Source organism: Neofelis nebulosa, chromosome 12 (genome assembly GCF_028018385.1).
Source record: "Neofelis nebulosa isolate mNeoNeb1 chromosome 12, mNeoNeb1.pri, whole genome shotgun sequence".
Lineage (NCBI taxonomy): Eukaryota > Metazoa > Chordata > Mammalia > Carnivora > Felidae > Neofelis > Neofelis nebulosa.
In genome coordinates, this window is record NC_080793.1 from 22,973,463 (window position 1) to 22,994,042 (window position 20,580).

The window sequence follows — 20,580 nt, forward strand, 5'->3', positions numbered from 1 at the left end:
CTCACAACGCTGATTCCCACCTTCCTAGGAAATGTTGTATGTTAATGGAAGAAGAAAACGTCTGTGGAGAAAGTGTAGTGTCTCAGCTTGAGGTTCTTGGGAAACAGACTGTGAGGTGGAGGTTTGTCTGCTGGAACCTGAAATGAAGAGTGCCCCAGCCTTATCACCTGGGGGAGCAACAAGGCAGGAGAGAGGGTTGGTGGCCCAAGGAGGAGCTGACCTGCTGCTAATACTTAAGCAGATCCTGAGCTCTGGAGGATCTGGGCTGGGAGGAAGGGCTGGGCTGGCCCTTCAGAGCTGTCCTGCTTTGAGGGGCCAGGCCTTTACATTCCTCTCATTAGACTTTAAATCCCCTCGGTGACTAGGCATCAGTGGTGGGCCTCTCTGGAGAAGGACCTGACCTTGTACTGAGGGCAGTTCTGTTAGCTCCCGGGCGGCTGAGTCCTGAGGAGGGGTCTGGCAGCACAGCTTCGCATCCACTGCATTTCGTTTTTTGGGGGGAGCAACTCTACTTGGTATTGTGGGGTCTACCATGTTAGCATTTCAGATTAGTTCCTAGAGCTTTACCCTCTTTTTGTCTTATCATTATTTCATTGTGGTTACGCTGCTGCTTTTCCTCTGAAAACCCTCAGGTCAGACTGCTCAGCTGGCTGGGCCTTGCTGTGACATCACACAGAGCCCTGTTTCAGTGTTGTCTACAACACCAGAAACCAGTTGTTTGTTCTGTCCTTGACTTTCTCCCATAGCTCACTGTTTCCACATTGAAAGTAATTTGTTTTTTTTAAGTTTATTTATCTTGAGAGAGTGAGTGAGCACTATCAGGGGAGGGGCAGAGAGGGAGAGAGAGAATCCCAAGCAGGCTCTGCACTGTCAGCACAGAGCCTGACTTGGGACTCAGTCTCACAACCAGTGAGATCATGACCTGAGCCGAGATCAAGAGTCAGAAGCTAACCAAGGCACCCAGACACCCCTTGAGAGTTATTTTTGTTCCACTTACCCTCCCTGTAGACTTTTTCTGAAAAAGTGCTCTTTTCACAGAGTAACACAAATAATCGGGTCTTTGAGTAGATATTACTTGTTCAGAGGAAAGTTAACAAGACTCAAAAGAAGTTATCAAGATTGGGGTGCTGCAGTACTACAATTTGTATGGAATCTCAGAAGACCCTGAATAGCCAAAGCAGTCTTGAAAAAGAAAAGCAAAGCTGGAGGCATCACAATTCTAGACTTCAAGTTATAGTATAAAGTTGTAGTCATCAAAACAGTACGGTACTGGCACGAAAATAGACACATAGATCAATGAAACAGAATAGAAAGTCCAGAAACCCATAATTATGTAGTCAGTTAATCTTTGACAAAGCAGGAAAACATATCCAGTGGAAAAAGACAATCTCTTCAACAAATGGTGTTAAGAAAACTAGACCACTTTCTTACACCGGACAGAAAAATAAAGTCAAAATGGGTTAAAGTCATAAATGTGAGACCTGAAACAATAAAAATCCTGGAAGAAAACACAGGCAGTGACCTCTTTGGCATCAGCTGTAGCAATTTCTTTCTAGATATGTCTGCTGAGGCAAGAGAATCAAAAGCAAAAATAAACTATTGGGACTATATTGAAATAAACAATTTCTACACAGCAGAGGAAGCAATCAACAAAACTAAAAGGAACCCATAGAATGGGAGAAGATACTTGGTAAATGACATATTTAATAAAGGGTTAGTATCCAACATGTATAAAGAACTGATACACCCAAAAACCAAATAATCCAATTAAAAGATGTGAATAGACATTTCTCTGAAGAAGACATACACAGATGGTCAACAGACACGTGAAGAGATGCTCAACGCCACTAATCATCAGGGAAATGCAAATCAGAACTAAAATGAGATACCATCTCATACCTGTCAAAATGGCTAAAATCAACAACACAAGAAAACAGCAGTGCTGGCAAGGATGTGGAGAATAAGAAACCCTTGTGCACCATTGGTGGGAATGCAAAATAGTGCAGCCACTGGAGAACAGTATAGAGGTTCCTCAAAAAGTTAAAAATAGAATTATGGTCCAGCAATTACATTCCTAGGTATTTACCAAAGAATACAAAAATACTAATTCAAAGGGATGCATGCACTCCTATGTTTATAGCAGCACTATATACAATAGCCAAGATAGGGAAGCAGCCCAAGTGTCCGCTGAGGTAGATGAATGGATAAAGAAGATGTGGCATCTATATGCAATGGAATATTATTCAGCTGTAAAAAAGAATGAAATCTTGCCATTTGTAGTGAAATGGATGGAGCTAAAGAGTATAATGCTAAATGAAATAAGTTAGAGAAAGATACCATGTGATTTCATTTATATGTGGAATTTAAGAAACAAAGCAAAGATCATAGGGGGAAAAAGAGAGGAAAACCAAAAAACAGGCTCTTAACTCTAGAGAGCAGACTGATATTTACCAGAGGGGAGTTGGGTGGGGTGACGGGTGAAATCGGTGATGGACTCAAGGGGCGCACTGGCTGTGATGAGCACAGGGTGTTGTATGGAACTGTTGACTCACTATATTATTGCACATAACACTCACTGTATGTTAACTAACGGGAATTAAAAAAAAAACTTTAAAAAAAGATGGGCTGCTGTAGCTTAGAAAAGGCTTAGGGATGATAGAAGTTGTTTTTAAGTGACTTTCATGATTCTGAGAGATTGGTGCACAATGTAACGAAGAGTTACCCGTCTCCTGAGGTGGTGAGGGCTCCGCCCCCATAGGAGTCGCAGGGATCTTCAGGTCATTTATCTGGCATTGTCGATAATTGAACCAGGTGACTTGTATATTCCTCTCACCCTGGTTCTCTGCCTCAGTGGTGATGAGATTGAAAACAATTTTAAAATGTCCTACTAATATTGGTGAAGTAACTTTTACTGGGCTGAAGGCAGAGAAATACATTATTGTATGCTTTGTGTTTCTTTGTTTCCAAGCCAGGGCCTCTCTACTTACAAGGAGCTTTGTTCTCTGGCAAGTGATCTTAGTCAGCCAGATCTGGTGTATAAATTTATGAATTTAGCCAACCATCATGCGATGTGGAACTCTAGGAAGGTAAGTTCCTATCACTGGATGGTTTTTACTTTTTACTTCCAAAACCAAACCTGCTACGTTGGCAGGAAGTGGCAATTGATATGCAGTGTATTTTGTAAGAATCTGGGATGAGAGAGAGCCAGGCCACCACCCAGGCTCATTGGTAAAGCTGGGACACCCAATAAATCAGGCTGTATTCAGGGACAAGTTTGGGAGGGGTAATTTTGTGATCTTTATATATTTAATGTATTAATATTTTACCACAGTAGATGTATCTGAGTTACTTCATCTTTTTATTTTTCTAGGGTGCTGCTTTTGGTTTTAATGTGATTGCCACCAGAGCTGGAGAGCAGCTGGCTCCTTTTCTGCCTCAGCTAGTTCCTCGTCTTTATCGTTATCAGTTTGATCCCAACCTGGGCATTCGACAGGCCATGACAAGTATTTGGAATGCATTGGTCACTGACAAATCAACGGCAAGTATCTGTGAACCTTGTCTAAGATTGCCCAGTGCTCATCTTTCTTTCTACTTTGTATGCTTGTTTATTTTTATTTTTTTTTATTTTTTTTCAATATATGAAGTTTATTGTCAAATTGGTCTCCATACAACACCCAGTGCTCATCCCAAAAGGTGCCCTCCTCAATACCCATCACCCACCCTCCCCTCCCTCCCACCCCCCATCAACCCTCAGTTTGTTCTCAGTTTTTAAGAGTCTCTTATGCTTTGACTCTCTCCCACTCTAACCTCCTTTTTTTCTCCCCCCTTCCCCTCCCCCATGGGTTTCTGTTAAGTTTCTCAGGACCCACGTAAGAGTGAAAACATATGGTATCTGTCTTTCTCTGTATGGCTTATTTCACTTAGCATCACACTCTCCAGTTCCATCCACGTTTCTACAAAGGGCCATATTTCATTCTTTCTCATTGCCACGTAGTATTCCATTGTGTATATAAACCACAATTTTTTTATCCATTCATCAGTTGATGGACATTTAGGCTCTTTCCATAATTTGGCTATTGTTGAGAGTGTTGCTATAAACATTGGGATACAAGTGTCCCTATGTTTGTATGCTTGTTTAAACAAATGAGCTTTCTTTCATCTTTCAATGTATCAAAGATGCTCGTGGCAACATTTATTACATACAGTCTTAAAAATGGAAACAATCTAAATGTCCATGGGGTGGCTGGCTAAGGAAATGGCAGTGTATTCACACAAATAGAACAGTGTGTAGGTACTGGTGATGCAGTGGAGAACAGGTCATAATAGTTCCTGCCTTCAAGGAGTTCACTTCCTTGAGAAGACAGACAAGGAAACAGGCAAATGCCAAGTATGGTTTTCTCTCTTGTATTTCTGTTATCTGGCTGCTTCTCATACTCAATTTCACTTTTAATTTTTTTTTTTAACGTTTATTTATTTTTGAGACAGAGAGAGACAGAGCATGAATGGGGGAGGGGCAGAGAGAGAGGGAGACACAGAATCTGAAACAGGCTCCAGGTTCTGAGTGGTCAGCACAGAGCCCGATGCGGGGCTCGAACTCACGGACCGCGAGATCATGACCTGAGCCGAAGTTGGACGCTTAACCGACCAAGCCACCCAGGCGCCCCATAATTTCACTTTTAGATATTAGGATTTATCGGGGCTTGCCTCTGAGTACCTTTTACTCTCAACTTTATCTTCCTAAATGAGCTCATCAGTTCCAGTGAATACAAATGTCATCTTTGTTGTGATGGTTCCCAATCTTATAATTTTGGCCCAGACACGACTTGCGTTTCTGACTTGCACATCCAAATGCCTTCTTGACATCTTCACTTGGATATTATTTCAAGATACCTTAGACTTAAGAAGTCCAGAACAAGACTTAAAAAAACAAGCTTTCCCCTCTCTTGTCAGCATTTATCCATCTACCCATGCCAAGAAACTTGGTATTGGTTTTTTGTCTGTCTTGCCCCTACACACAGTTGAATCCAGTAGCAAATTGTGCTGATTCTGCATCCAAAGTATCCCTTGAATCCATTCTCTTCTTTCCCTAATTCTTTCCTGATTAACAGGGTATCATCTTTCTCTTTTCTTTGCCTTCCTTCATTTAATAAGCAACCAATTAAAAACAAATTGGATTGTGCCATTTTGGGTTAAGTCCTTTATTTAAAGTTAACTAAAGGAGTTAGTCCCTGCACATGTTGTGGCCTTTTCCTCTTGCTCAGTTTGGTATCAGGTTGAGTGTGCTCCTGTTCATGGTGATAGGCACTTGAGGATTCAGCTTTGAAGGCTCTAGGAGAGTATTTGGTATTCCTGGGTCAGTCAAGATCCAATAGGCCAGTTGGCTTTACAGATCTGAGTCCAAGGCACAGGCTGAGGCTCTTGAGATGTATCATCTCCTTATAAGCAAAAGCTGATATAGAATGTTTAGAGGTGGACATTGGAAGATGTCAGTTTGTTAAATCATAGGTGAGTTATTCACGTCTGTCTTGGATTTTTTATGGGTAAAGGAGGGTAACAAAACCTCTTCTACCTACAAGAGTAAAAGTGGAAAAGCCATAGTTTTGAGATTCTTTGGATCAGTATAAAAACTGAGTCTATCATCGGTTGGTTATTACCAAATATATCAAACAAAACAGGCATAAAAGATTGAACTCACCTTTCATTCTGAGCAGTCATAATATGTCTTTATGTGCCAGACACTGTGCAAGTTACCAGGGAAGCGAAGACAAGTGAGACCCTGTCCCTGTCTTTGAGGTCTCAGTGTGATGGAGCATCGTAGTTGTTTACAGTCTGATACGCCGTGCCTAACAAGGTGCTATGGGAAGTCAGAGGAGAGTAGCCGGTCTTCTCTGCAAAGGTGATGCCTGATTTGAATCTTGAATGACAAGTAGGAATTAGCCAGGCAAGCAAGACATGGAAGGGGATTGTAGCGAGAGGTAGTATGTACTAAGGAACAAGGGTGAGATGGCACACGATACCTTTGGAGCTAGATCGGTCACAGAGGGCTTTGTATCCATGTCCCAGTGGCTGGACTTTATTCACGTACTAAGGAAAGCAAGAGAATCAAGTTTGCATTTTTGAATGATCGTTCTGGTAGCTGGCAGCAAGCAGAGTGGGGAGAGACTTGTAGACTGAGAAGCCTAGAGACACTTAGGCTGTGACCTTCAGGGATGTGGTCAGTATGGGTGAGAGGTTAATAATCTGTGGATGAATTTCACATTTTAAATCTTACCTTTTTCTTTCATTAGGTGGATAAATATTTGAAGGAAATTCTTCAAGATCTGGTTAAGAACCTTACCAGCAATATGTGGCGAGTTCGAGAATCTAGGTACCATTTTTTGGAAATATAAGACTAGTCAAATAGAAGTGACTTTTTTTTTTCCTTCAGGTTTCCAAGCTTTATACTTTTGCAAAAGGAATAAATTCATGTTACTAAAAAGCATATTTTTGGTTGGGTTAGACAATCTATGTTTAACTATTTAAAACTAAAAAAAAAACCCTCTAGTTAGTGGTGTTTTTAACTTGTCTTAGTTTACAGAAGTATGACATTAAAAAAGATCACTTGTTAAATCGGCACTGTCAAGGCTTTGTAGGGCATCATTTATTTATGTATTTATATGATTTATTCAGTGCCTGCTGTGTCCTTTCACTTTGCTACCCACGTAGGGATACACTGGTAACTAAAAAGTGATGTATCCTCTCAAAGAGGCTGTATAATAGTTGTGGGACACAGACATTTGATGAGTGTAAATGTCATATGCCTGTGGTGTGTGCAGAACCAGGGAGAGAATAGGTATTGCTGTCCAGCAGTGAGGGGGTAGGAACTGGAAATACAGGCACAATCCCTATTCTTGTTTGGTAGGAATGTTTCATAGTAGAAGACTGAACTACCTTGATCTTATATTTTAAAACCAAATTGTTTCTTTTCAGCTGTTTAGCTCTGAATGATTTATTGAGAGGAAGACCCCTAGATGACATCATTGATAAACTTCCAGAAATTTGGGAAACTCTTTTCCGGGTACAAGATGATATCAAGGTATTATAGAAATAGTCTGCATTTATTCATGGAATAGGTGTAAATGGATTGTTAAAGTACATATGTTAGGTGTTTCACAACTCACTCCAGACAGTTTTAAGAGACTACAGTTTCCTCCCGAAGTTTCAGTCTTGATGTGTCTGTGAAGTTACGAGGGTGGATATCCTTAGATCTAAATTGAATTGACTTAAAAAAAAAAAAAAAAAAAGTGGCTACAGTCTGACTTTCTTTCAATAGAGATTTAATGATGCTGTTGATTAGGATAAATAACAGTTTGGAAATAATCCAGACTACCTCTACTTGATCAGTTTTATAAATTGGATCAGTCATTCCCAAATAATGGGACTAATTCTTTTGAATTTTTCCTAAGTGATTCAAATTTTAAATACTTGGGATATCTCACCATTAGAATTAGGTACTTCAGTTTTACCTTTCTTTTTGCTTTATTCATTACAGACTTTTAAAAGTCTTCCAGAATCCTCACATAGATATCTATATGTTTGTGTTAATAATACATTTAGCTTCTAAACTGTTATAATAGCCAGGTTTTTGTAAGGTCACAATAGGTCCTTCCTAATTCAAGGAATATATGCTGTTATATGTTCCTTGATGGACAGGGAGCCTAGTGAAACACTGTTTTTACCTGGTATCGTAAGTAGGATTTTTCACTAATCTGTATAGAGTCGGGGGCAGTTAAGTACACATTGTGGGGTGGATGAGAATGAAATGAATCTGTATCATGCCTACTTTCCCTCATTTTTAGGAATCTGTACGGAAAGCTGCAGAACTAGCCCTGAAAACCCTAAGCAAGGTGAAAACTCCTATCTTATCTCGGAGATGAGGTGGGGCAGGGTTTTCTGAGACCAGGACAACAGTGACTTCTTTTTTGTCATATAAGTTGACATTGAGTTGCAGTGACATGAAGTAATTGGCTTCATGTTCTAGTTCACAGTTCTTAGAGTGAATGAGAAACTGGGTGCCATTATACTAGAATACTAGTAGTTGTGACAAAGTCTATGTCTGATCTCTTTCTGTGGTCAGCTTCTCTGGGCCTTTACATAAGATGTGACTTTCACTGGACCCTTGTAGAGCAAGCAGCATCTGTCTCGTCTCTTACTATTGCCATGGTTATGTGTTAATCTTCCTTGCATATTTACGAGGTTGCCAGGCTTTTTGAAATAAGTTTCTTACTTGAACTTGATTTTGTGGTATTTCAGGGACTTCTACATTCTAGCTATGTAAACCTTGCCATAGGTTACATGTAAGTAGTAAGTAGTAAAACTAGGTTTTAAATCCAGATGTTTCTATTTATTTATTTAATTTAGAGAGCATATGCGTGACTGAGCGGGGGAGGGTTAGAGAGAAAGGGAGAGAGAGAGAATCCCAAGCAGGCTCTGTGCTGTCTGCTGAGAGCCCAGTGCGAGGCTCAATCTCACAAACCCATGAGCTCATGACCTGAGCCGAGATCAAGAGTCGGACACTTAACCAACTGAGCCACCCAGGCACCCCTAAAACAGGTATTTCTTATTTCACATTTGTGTTCCTGACCACTGTGTTATGCTGCCACCCAAAGTTATTGATGATGATGATAATACCTTAAGCCTTCTGCAAAGTGCTTTCTTACACATTTTCTCATTTTATTTTCGGCTGTTTCCTGTTGGCCTGAGAAAGCCAAAGCTTAGAGAGTGGAAGCATTACCCTATTCCTTTTAGTTACTGGCAGACAGAGGACTCTTTCCTGTTTCTCCCCAAAGTATCATGGAAAATTGATTAACTTACTCTTTTCTGTGGCTATGGGAAATATTTTGTTAGATGAATGCTTTATCGGGTAAGAGGTCATTGTCACTAATTTCCACACTCTGTGTATGTGAGGTTTGTGTGAAAATGTGTGACCCTGCCAAAGGAGCAGCTGGCCAGAGAACCATCGCTGTCCTTCTGCCTTGCCTTCTGGACAAAGGAATGATGAGCCCTGTGACAGAAGTTCGAGCCCTCAGGTGTGAATCCGCTGATTAAATGAGTATATTGGATTTACTTAGTTCCTAGCCATTCAGCAGAAATAGTGTGTCTCTGAATGTTAGATTCTTAGAGTATGGAGAAATGAGTTGAGGATAGCCTATTGAGGTGACCCAAGAGCATTTGTGAAAAGTTGTGAGGTAGACCATTTTTGCAGAAACAGACATTCTCATGGGGACCTTGCTTTGGACCGGCATTCTGGCGTTCTGCCTTGACCTTGAGTTAGGTATCTTACTGTGTTGCCATCAGCCTCTGCCCCCAGCAGGCACACATTTCTGTTATGTCACAGGTCCTTGGGAGTTATTGGTTATATCATTTAGTTAATATTTCACAGATTACTAGCTTTAAAATAAACTGTACCACCTGCAACAATGAATTACTAAAAAAATGCACTCACATGTTTAGACATATATGGCTATTTTGTAAAATTCAATGGTGAACGATTCTAGTTTGTATTGTTTTTTTGTTTTTAAACTAGACTCCTATCTAGGAATTTTATCTGTCATTTTAGTTCAGTCTTAAAATTAGATCAAATTAATACTACCAGCATAGTACCATACTTATAGTAACTGTTTCATACTACTAATAATAAAATAGCTGAGGGGAGTTTTTTTTTTTTTTAAAGATTTTGCATGACAAAGGCAAGGGAATTATAAAATTAAGATATTACCATTTTGCTATTCTCTGTAAGATAATCTGTGGTAATAATCATTAGTGGCTTCTAACTCCACTGGTGAAAGGCTGATGGGAAACTTTAACTGAATGGTTAGGTCAACCAAACTTGAATCCACTGATAACTCTTCACAAAAAAAGACAAGCAATGAGGAGGGCACTTGTTGGGATGAGCACTGGGTGTTGTATATAAACCAATTTGACAATAAATTATATTAAAAAAAAAAAGACAAGCAGACATTACATGCATCCTGATGTGATGGAATAGGACATGTACACCACCACCTGTGAAAGATTCGTATTAAAAAAAAATTGAACCTGATGTAGCCTGCAGATCTGTACAGGGGACAGAGGAGCATGTTAAATGACACCATTGGAATACAATTGATGAGAACAGATTATAAAAAAAAGGGTAGGGACGATACTGTTAAAAAGGATTTGGGAAATGCAGTAAACTGCAATGGGTGGGTGGGCTCTGGATCCAATTCCAACAAACCAACTTTTTTTTTTTTTTAAGTTTAATTATTTTCAGAGAGCAAAGGGAGAGGCAGAGAGAGGGAGAGAGAATCCTAAGCAGGCTTTGCGTTATTAATGCAGAGCCAGATGTGGGGCTTGATCTCACAAACAATGAGATCATGACCTGAGCCGAGATCAAGAATTGGGACACTTAACTGACTGAGCCACTCAGGTGCCCCAGCAACAAACCAACTCTTAAAGACACTTGTGAAACAGGGAAATTTGGATATCAGATTATGTGAAAAATATTATTAATATTTTCTAAGCTTGAAAATGGTATTTTGGTTGTAGTAAAGGATCCTTGTCTTTTAGGGACACATACTGAAGTTTAGTTAGGAGATACTTGAAAGTAATATGATGTCGGAGAGGGGAAGTGTGCTTGTGTGTATGGAGGAGGTATAAATGAAACAAAATTGGCCAAAAGTTGCTGGTTGTTGAACCAGGAAGAGAATATGTAGGATTTCATTTACGATTCTTTCTTCTTTCACATATGCTCAAAAATTTCTATGATAAAAAGGAAAAAGGTAGTTTTAGGACCAGACTCTAACCAGGCGAATGTATTCCTGAATGCAATAAACTACAGAATGTCCCCATGATTAGATTTGTAGAGCTTCTTGCTTTTGTTAAAAGGACTTAGGAGTTGTGTTCTGTGTGTCTGTAGCATTAACACCCTTGTGAAGATTAGCAAAAGTGCAGGAGCCATGTTGAAACCACATGCACCAAAACTCATCCCAGCTCTGTTGGAATCCTTAAGTGTGTTGGAACCCCAAGTTCTCAATTATTTGAGCCTCCGGGCTACAGACCAAGAAAAGGTGAGTTGACAACAAGACATGTTGGTCATGGTCAAGGAGGAAAAACCTTGTTAAGGTCCTGAGTTCTGTCTGAACAGTCTTTCTGGTGTTCCTAGACAAACTCCATGACCCAAATGATACCTTCATCACTCTTGAAATAACTCAACTGCTGTGACTACATGCAGTGTGTTTTTTGGAGGGGTGGGAGGGTGTATGAGGAGTGCTCATGTACTATTTTGTGAATTGGATGAAAGCTAGCACTTCCATTAAAAAATGGATTTATGTTTATATAACACAGTTTTTTGTACATGTTTCGTTTTTTTTTTTAAGGGGTGGGTTCCACACCTTCAGAGTCCTTCTGTGGACCACTCCTGCCCTTGTAAGAACAGAGGATTTGTATCTAGACTTGGGCATAGTCCAAAAGTATTCTGCTCTTCAGATATACTGTAGGTGCCTAGACTGATCAAAGTTTTTTAAAAATTGTAGGTGAAACATTTGCTGTGAAAAAATAATGCAGAAGGGTAGACAGTAATCCCCTAGGAGCCCCCTCTCCCTTGCTGGTATAGTATCACTTCCTGAGGGTATCCACTCTCAGTGGTTTCCTGGGTCTGTTTTGAAATTCCTTTGTAGTCATAGCCTACAAACACAAACAAGCACGCGAATTTAAAAATAGACGATGAATGTTGTTCTACAACTTGCTTTTTGTTATTGACAATACATCATATCTGTAGATAGAGCTACTTCGTTCTTTTTAATGTGTGTGTCATATTTTATAGTGAGGTGATTGCAGATTTTTGTCAGATTATGCAGCATCAAATGTTGTGCCTGTTCCTTTATCTGTATATTATTTTTTTGAAAATTTCCTCTAGAAACAAAGCCCTTTTATGGGTGTGTGTGTGTAGGGGTTCTTCTTAATTAATTGTATGTGCTGAGTGACTTGAATTTGTGTTCTCAGGCTGCGATGGATAGTGCTCGACTTAGTGCTGCCAAATCCTCTCCCATGATGGAAACAATCAACATGGTCAGTACCTAATGTAATAGCAATGTTTGGCTACCTTAGAGTGTAATTTTTCAGTCTTCAGGGTCCATCAAGTGATGTAGAGATTTAAGGGGTGAGTCAAGCACCTATTGTGACTCTAGTTTTTTCTTAGTATAGTTTTTTCTTCTTCTTCTAGATTGCTAAATGGAATAAATCATTTTCTAAATACCAACATCCATTAGTTCAGATTTGTGTTATATTAAAAGATCCCTCAAATGTGTATTTCTTTTGGCCTGCCTGTTTAGAAAGATTCAGATAGTTGTCTCTGCCTGAGCATTGTCCTTGGGAGGACCTAGGAAGGTGTAAGCTGGAGGTTCAGTAAAGGTAGGTGGCATGAAAGAGAGGGAAAGAGAACTGAGGCAGTGCTGAAATGTTTTGGTCGTGGAAAGGGATTTGCAGAAAAGAGCTGCTTGGCACTGAGGTTCGAAATTCTAAAGATCCTAGAGTCTGGGATTAGGGGTCACTAAAGTCTAGAGCCAGCTCTGCTATGCATACACTGGAGTGCTTAACTGACAAATTGTGAGCTACTGGAAGTTGTTTTGCTAAGCAGAGTGCAAGGCTGGACAAGAGAAGATATTCTTTAGTGCTTATGGGGGGACTATCACCAAATTTTGGTCTAAGGATATTATGTCTTAATTGGATTATTGAGGGGAAAAGAAATCTTAAATAAATAGAAACGGTTAGCAAATACCTTACAGATACGCTCATTTATAATAGAATGTGTGTCATTGCATTTTTAAAACATAGTATTCACCTAAGAAGTTGACTTTAATAAGATGGTTTGGTCGGGCAGGCCCCCTGAAGCCAATTCATGTGTTTTACACTGAACATGAATTGGGAAAGAGGAAGATAGGCCCAGAGAAATCCTTTCTTTTTGGGTAATCATAATTCATTTTCTCCTGTAGTAAGTAAATGTTTTTTTTTGTTATTTTTGTTTTGCTTTTATTTTTATTTTTTTAAACATTTATTATTTTTTTTAAAGTTTATTTATTTTGAGAGAGCACCTGAGCTGGGGGAGGGGCAGAGAGAGGGAGAGAGAAAATCTCAAGCAGGCTCTGCCCTGTCAGTGCAGAGCCTGATGTGGGGGTCGATCTCACCAACAGCAAGATCATGACCTGAGCGGAGATCAAGAGCTGAACGCTCAACTGACGTAGCCACCTAGGCGCCCCTTGTTTTGTTTTTATTGTTGACCCACTGGTAAATGGTTTTTCTGCTTGTAGTACAGTGGTGGTTTTTACGTTGAAATCAGTGCATAATCAAACCAGCAATTTTCAACTTCATGTCAAATCCAGCGGGTAACATATTTGACATGGCAGTTTTCATTGATGTGGTATTGACTTCATCATTTTCTGAGGTTAACTTTATGTTTATTCTTTTCCCAAAGTGCCTGCAGTATCTTGATGTGTCGGTGCTGGGTGAGCTAGTTCCTAGATTATGTGAATTGATCAGAAGTGGTGTGGGTCTCGGAACTAAGGTAAGTAAGTGTATTTTTTCACAAGAGGAATTTTCATCTTCATTAGTTTGGGCCACAAAAATGTAACAGCTATCATACTGAAATTCATAGTTCTCTGTAAAACTTAATAATATCTTATATTAACTATTTTGTTTCTATGGTTGCACTAATAAGTTAAAACCTGTAACTCAGAATATAAAACATGTGCCTTATTCAATAAATTGTATCTTGCTTTTTTTAGTGGAATCATTTCTGTTCCCTGGTTGCCATGTACATGCTCTCTGGGTCCTCATCATGATCAGTTATTAATGGAAATGCTTCTAGATATCAAGGCACGATGGATTTAGGTGGTGATTAGTATTTTCACAGGGGCCAGCAGGTGTCTGGTTAGAAAAATGTCTTCCTGTTTAAGATCTTTCAAGGATCAGACCCAGTCAGATTTTTTTTTCTCCCGGCAAAAGTAATACTGCTTGCATTTAAAAATTTTACCATTTATAGATCAGGAGGAAGTTAAAGATTGTCCACTAAGTTTACCATACAGAGGTGATTGCTGTTAATGTTTCACAGTGTTTTCTTCCACTCTCTTTTCCGGGCCTGTGTCTTCTATAGCATCCTCTTTAATGACCATAGGGTACTCTGTTGTGTGGCTGTAGCATCATCTACTTCAGTCCCTCAAGGAACATCTGATTTCAGCCTTTTTGATATGAAACAAGGCACTGTGATGAATGTCTTTGGACACACCTGAAGCTATTTCCTTTGGTTAAATTCTTAGAACTGAAAATGTTAGAACCAGGGTGGCCAAGAGGACATGTTACCGTCCTGAAAGACTGTACCAGTTTTCTTTCTTACTTGAAATGTATGTGAGAACACACATCTTCCTACTGAAAGCCTTGAAAAAGATCTTTGCGTTGCTAATTTAAAATAAGGACCTTCCTCTTTCCAGATTGAATCCTGCAGGGACTGTTAGGCTTCATATATTCCTCATCTTTAAATCATTGACACCTAAGACAAAGGGTTTGAAAGAAAGAACATTGTGACCATCAAATTTAGACCTTTGCCTTTGTAACCCTGTAGGGAGGCTGTGCCAGTGTCATTGTGTCATTAACTACTCAGTGTCCCCAGGACCTAACACCTTACTCAGGTGAGTTTGTCAAAACCTTGTGTGGTGACATTTTGGTATGGCCATGTCTTGTGTGACAGGTTTTTAAAAAAAATTATTCAGACACGCTTGTGATCTTCTGTATGCTTTTTCTCCCTTTGACCCCCCCTTTCTGCCTTTGTTTCTTTGTTTGCAACAAGGTGCAAGGATGATCAAGTTTAGTTAGTGTTCACTGTTTTATAAGTATTGGATCAATTCTTACTGGTATAAGGAGGTGAAAGTATCTGCCATTTTGTAGGATTTGTTTACCACTTATGTCTATTTTTTTTTTTTTAAGTTTATTTATTTTGAGAGAGGGAGAGAACAGCAGGAGAGAGGCAGAGATAGAGGGAGAGAGAGAGACTCCTTAGCAGGCTCCACGTTGTCAGCATGGAGCCTGATGTGGGGCTGGAACTTATGAACCATGAGATCATGACCTGAGCTGAAATCAACAGTCAGACGCTTAACTGACTAAACTAACCAAGGTGCCCCTTTTTATGCCTAATTTTGTGTTAGCATTTTTCTCTTCTTAGATTGCCTTCTACATGGGGCAAATGAACTTTATAGTACCTAGCTCTCATTTTTGCAACGTTTCCTACAGTATTCTAGACACAGATTGTTTAATTTTATATCAGGCAAAGGAAACAAGTGGATAGTACAAATGTAACATACTTGGGTTCCAAACTAGCATGGAATAAATCAGATACTAATTACAGGATTAAGTTTGTTTTTGTCCTGGGAACAGAGCAGAATGTTTTTCCCTGTTGTTTCTGATAGGTAAACAAGTGTCATGTGTTTCTCCGTTACTTCTGATAGGTAAACTTATGAGTGCTTTGCTTAGTGGCCTGACAGATCGGAACAGTGTAATTCAGAAATCCTGTGCATTTGCCATGGGCCATTTAGTTCGGGTGAGTTGAATTTTGTATTTAATTAAGTAATTATACTTTGGTAATTATAAAGGAATAAATAGGGTTGCTTTCTCTCTCAGACTTCACGGGATAGCAGCACTGAGAAACTCCTACAGAAACTCAATGGCTGGTACATGGAGAAAGAAGGTACCTTTCTTTTCCTCTTCTCTCCTATTTTTAACTTAGATGTTAGCGATCTAGGAACACAGTACAAATCAGGTCTTGCCCTCTGATATTATGCGCTTTGCTTAGGAACATTTCTGAGTGGTTTTACGGATTTGTTTTGCCACGGTGCAAGCTGAGCTAGTAGTCTGTTGAGATCAGTCACCCTGACTGACAGCAGTAAGCATGATGAAGATTATGGTGTTTCTGCTCCTCTTTAGAACCCATCTACAAGACCTCTTGTGCTTTGACTGTTCATGCTATTGGACGATACAGCCCGGATGTATTGAAGAACCATGCCAAAGAAGTTCTGCCTTTGGCATTTTTGGGCATGCATGAAATTACTGATGAGGAGAAAGCAGAGAAGGAAGAGTGTAACTTATGGACTGAAGTGTGGCAGGAAAATGTACCTGGTTAGTGAACAGTGCCTGTGAATTAAACCTGTTTCTTAAAAACCACAGCTGGGGTTTTTACTCTTACTTTTCATCTATAAACTCTTGTAGTTACTTCCCCAGGACTTTAACATCATGTGTCCCATTTGGTTTTAAGCCTGTCCAAATTGCTACGTTCTCAAGGTTGGCCCTCAGACCTCTTTGCTCTCTGCCCTCATTGCTGCCCACGTAACAGAACAGAACTCTGCCCAAGCAAAGTGGAGCTGTACCTATTTGAGTTGGGAGTGAATGGTGATTTTATGTTGCCTTAGTGTATTATTTCAGAGTAATGCTTCTTCATTCTGTACTTCACCTTCACGTGTACAAATGGATGGTGACCATTTGCATGACACCCTCCTGTGGGCATATTCAGGTTTATAAAGTCTTACTGTTATAAAGGTATATCACGACACTCCAACACTCCCCTCTTTCTCTCTCTTTCAGAGAGTGGTATGATGTAACTGTTGAGAACATTTATTGCTGATGGTCACTGCCTTTTTCTTTTTCAGACTTAGAAAAAAGTTGATTTTTTTTTTTTTGTCATTTAAAAGTTGCTCTAATTTTGCTTTTCATAACCTAGGTTCCTTTGGTGGCATTCGGTTATACCTGCAGGAGTTGATTACCATTACCCAGAAGGCTTTGCAGTCCCAGTCCTGGAAAATGAAAGCCCAGGGTGCAATTGCCATGGCATCAATTGCAAAACAGACCAGCTCCCTAGTACCTCCATATCTGGGAATGATCCTGGCCGCATTACTGCAAGGCCTGGCTGGAAGAACATGGGCAGGAAAGGTAAAGGAACCATTCATGCCCAGTTAAATTGAAGGTATCCTTAAAGGATTATGATTTCATCTTTCATTTTCCATAAAAATTAGAATCTGCTTTTGTGGGATGTCAGGTGGATTGTTTTATCTGAACCAGCTTTTCTAGCCAGTGGGAAGCTCTGTGTAAACTTGGCCTGATTAAATATGATGTTTCATGAAAGTGTAACCCACGTGTTTTTGAATACTGCATAGTAATGCTGGAGATTGATTTTTATCTATCACGTTTAGCTTTCCAAGAGAAGTCTTAAATCACATGGTTGGCTGTTTCATACCTGGTGACCTCGTGAACAGATCAGGATTTGGCACACGTGAAATTGAGTAGAAAGCAAGCTGTGCCTAAACCTGGAGCTGAGGGTGCCCATCGCCGAGGCCTGTGAATTAGTCACTTCATACACACGGGTGATAGTAGATTACTTAGAGTGAACACTCAGCGGGGAACATGACATGTGGCAGCATGTAACAATCGACTTGCTGTGGTCACAGTCAGTGGCGGCCAACACAGTACTGTAGAAGAAGTGCTGGACTGGGACTTCTGTGACTGACCTTGGACAAGTCAGGTCTCTAGGCTTTCTAAAGTGGAGATGAAGACACTTGTCCTCCCTCTGTGGTTTGTAGTAAAACTCTGTGGATGTGCTTGTTAAATAGTAAAGTGTGTTAAAGATACTATGACTCTGGCTAAGTTATTAAATACTCCTCAGGTAATGCAGTCATTGTATATAGAATGTCAATGACACACATGTGCTTAACAGTATTCCCTCATCTTTCAACCCTTTAGGAAGAGCTGTTGAAAGCCATTGCCTGTGTGGTGACAGCATGCAGGTAAATGTTCTTCCAGTGACGATGCCATTTCTTAAACAGAATCCGAAAGCTGCATTCCTTACTAACTGTCCTGATTCTTTTGTGTGGATCCTCTAGTGCACAGCTGGAAAAGCCTGTGCCCAATCAGCCCAGCACAAATGAAATTCTCCAGGCTGTTCTGAAGGAGTGTTGCAAAGAGAATCTTAAATATAAGATCGTAGCAATCAACTGTGCGGCGGATGTCTTAAAGGCCACCAAAGAAGACAGATTCCAGGAGTTTTCAGACATTGTCATACCTCTCATCAAGAAGGTAACGACCACCTGTAAACCCTTCTGGTTTATTTTATTTTATTTTATTTTATTTTATTTATTATTTATTTTTAAATTTATTTTTTAACATTTATTTATTATTGAGAGAAAGAATGTGACTAGCGGAGGGGCCAGAGACGGAGAGAGAGACACAGAATCCAGAGCAGGCTCCAGGCTCTGAGCTGTCAGCACAGAGCCTGATGTGGGGCTCAAACCCACGAACTACGAGATCATGACCTGTGCTGAAGTTGGACGCTTAACTGACTGGGCCACCCAGGTGCCCCCCCTTCTGGTCTAGTTTATAAAAACTAAATTTAAAAAGATTAAAAAGAAAAATTCTTAAAATTTTGAAACTTAAGAACTTAAAAAATTTAAAAAGAAGGGAAAGAAAGGAAGATTTTCCATGTACCCTGTTTACATATTTTATTAGGATTAGTGTAACTGCAAATAGCAGAAAATCCCGCAATATCATGGCCTCAAACAAGATAGATGCTTTTCTGTCACCTAGGAGGCTAGGCATTCTGGCTGATTATGCTGTGAGCTCTGCCTTCCCTACAGTGTGCAGGTGTAACTGCCTTCCAGGCGGGTGGTGGCAGAGGAGATGAGGAAATGATGCAGGATCCAAGTAGGCATGGCCATTCTCTCTCAAGGAGAGTTCTTGGACACTTTGTGGCACTTTGACTTGTATTTCCTGGTACTTAGCTAGGGGCCACACCTGGCTGCAACAGAGGCTAGGAAAGGTAGTCTTCTAGGCGTCCATTTGCCCTTCATGGGAGAAGGGGAGAGTGTGTGTTTTGTTTTGTTTTTTAAACAGAGCAGAAAGAGCAGTTTATTGCAGAGATTTCAACCCGCAAGCTGAGAAACGCATGGCTATGGGAACAGTGAGTTGCAGGAGTGAATGTTGGAGCGAATGGACAGTCTCTAACATAGTGGTGATGTGCTTTTGCCTTTTAAGTGTGTGCAGAAGCCATCCTAGTCATCCTAGAATGAAGACAGGGAGGTCAGTGTGTCACTCTTTTGTTGTTTTAATTTTTTAATGTTTTTAAAAAAAAATTTTTAACGTTTATTCATTTTTGACAGAGACAAAGTGTGAGCGGGGGAGGGGCAGAGAGAGAGTGGGAGGCACAGGATCTCAAGCAGGCTCCAGGCTCCGAGCTGTCAGCTCAGAGCCCAATGCAGGGCTCGAACTCACAAACCCCGAGATCATGACCTGAGCCGAAGTTGGACACTTAACTGACTGAGCCACCCAGGCGCCCCAGTGTTTGTTTATTTCTGAGAGAGAGACAGAGTGAGAATGGGGGAGGGGTGGAGAGAGAGGGAGACACAGGATCTGAAGCAGGCTGCAGGCTCCAAGCTGTCAGCACACAGCCTGACACAGGGCTGGAACCCACAAGCCGTGAGATCATGTCCTGAGCTGAAGTCAGACACTTAATTGACTGAGCCACCCAGGCGCCCCCTCAGGGTGTCTCTGTTATTTGTCTCTACTGTATATTGAGGGGACTTTGATAAAAAAGACTTAGGTGTCATTTGGAAAATGAAGTACTCATTTTTGGAGATTGGACACTGGTTCAGAGAGAAAAAGGTTACGGCTTATCATTTTTTTAAGAAACATGAAATGTTTTAAATAGGATTTGTATTTCTTGTGTTGCTGCTCATTGGTTTTCTTTTAACAAAAAGCAGTTTAGATAATTTCTGTTATATACCGATATATGGATATACATGGATTTAGGAGACTGTGTTTTAAATACATTATTTCACCAGTTAGCTGCATGAGTCACCTCTCAGCATGTTTCCCTTTCTTATTAAGAAAGAGTTTGGATTTAGATGATTACCACGTTCTTCCATTTTTAATCCCATGACTCAAATGCAAATCTTTTTGTATTATGCTTAAAATACTACATATACAGGGGTGCCTAGGTGGCTCAGTCAGTTAAGCATCTGAGTCTTTTTCTTTCTTCTTTTTTGTTTTTGAGAGAGAGAGGGTGCAAGTGAGCGAGAGGCAGAAAAAGAGAGAATCCTGTGAGGGACAGAGAGAAGTGGGGTTCACCTGAAGTAAGGCTTGAGCTTACCTGAAGGTGGGGATCATGCTCACCCGAAGTGGGGCTTGAACTCACGAACCGTGACATCATGACCTGAGCCAGAGTCAGATGCTTAACTGACTGAGCCACCCAGGTGCCCTTTTTTTTGTTTGTTGTTTTGGTTTTTTTTTTTTTTTACAGTTTATTTGAGAGAGAGTATGTGAGCATGCGCACGCACGCAGGGGAGGGGCAGAGGGAGGGAGAGAGAGAATCCCAAGCAGGCTCCCTGCTGTCAGTGCAGAGCCCAGATAGCGAGCTCGATCTCATGACCGTGAGATCATGGCCTGACTGGAAATCAAGCGTTGGATGTTTAACTGACTGAGCCACCCAAGTGCCCCATGTGTCTCTCTCCTTTTTTTTTTTTAATCTTTTTTGTT

The 20,580-nt window shown here is 40.3% G+C and overlaps 1 protein-coding gene across 6 annotated transcripts in view; it reads left to right on the forward strand.

The window, feature by feature from the left end:
* Positions 1-20,580, forward strand: part of ECPAS (Ecm29 proteasome adaptor and scaffold) — a 106,625-nt gene that overhangs the window by 75,560 nt on the left and 10,485 nt on the right. For all 6 annotated transcript variants that reach the window (XM_058694552.1, XM_058694550.1, XM_058694553.1 and 3 more), the window contains 16 exons: positions 2,969-3,086; positions 3,371-3,538; positions 6,288-6,367; positions 6,970-7,075; positions 7,839-7,886; positions 8,947-9,068; positions 10,937-11,087; positions 12,022-12,087; positions 13,490-13,579; positions 14,633-14,699; positions 15,513-15,604; positions 15,685-15,751; positions 15,988-16,179; positions 16,778-16,986; positions 17,794-17,837; positions 17,934-18,126. In XM_058694552.1, coding sequence (XP_058550535.1) covers positions 2,969-3,086; positions 3,371-3,538; positions 6,288-6,367; positions 6,970-7,075; positions 7,839-7,886; positions 8,947-9,068; positions 10,937-11,087; positions 12,022-12,087; positions 13,490-13,579; positions 14,633-14,699; positions 15,513-15,604; positions 15,685-15,751; positions 15,988-16,179; positions 16,778-16,986; positions 17,794-17,837; positions 17,934-18,126 — 1,813 coding nt within the window. The remainder of the gene's footprint in view (positions 1-2,968; positions 3,087-3,370; positions 3,539-6,287; positions 6,368-6,969; positions 7,076-7,838; positions 7,887-8,946; positions 9,069-10,936; positions 11,088-12,021; positions 12,088-13,489; positions 13,580-14,632; positions 14,700-15,512; positions 15,605-15,684; positions 15,752-15,987; positions 16,180-16,777; positions 16,987-17,793; positions 17,838-17,933; positions 18,127-20,580) is intronic.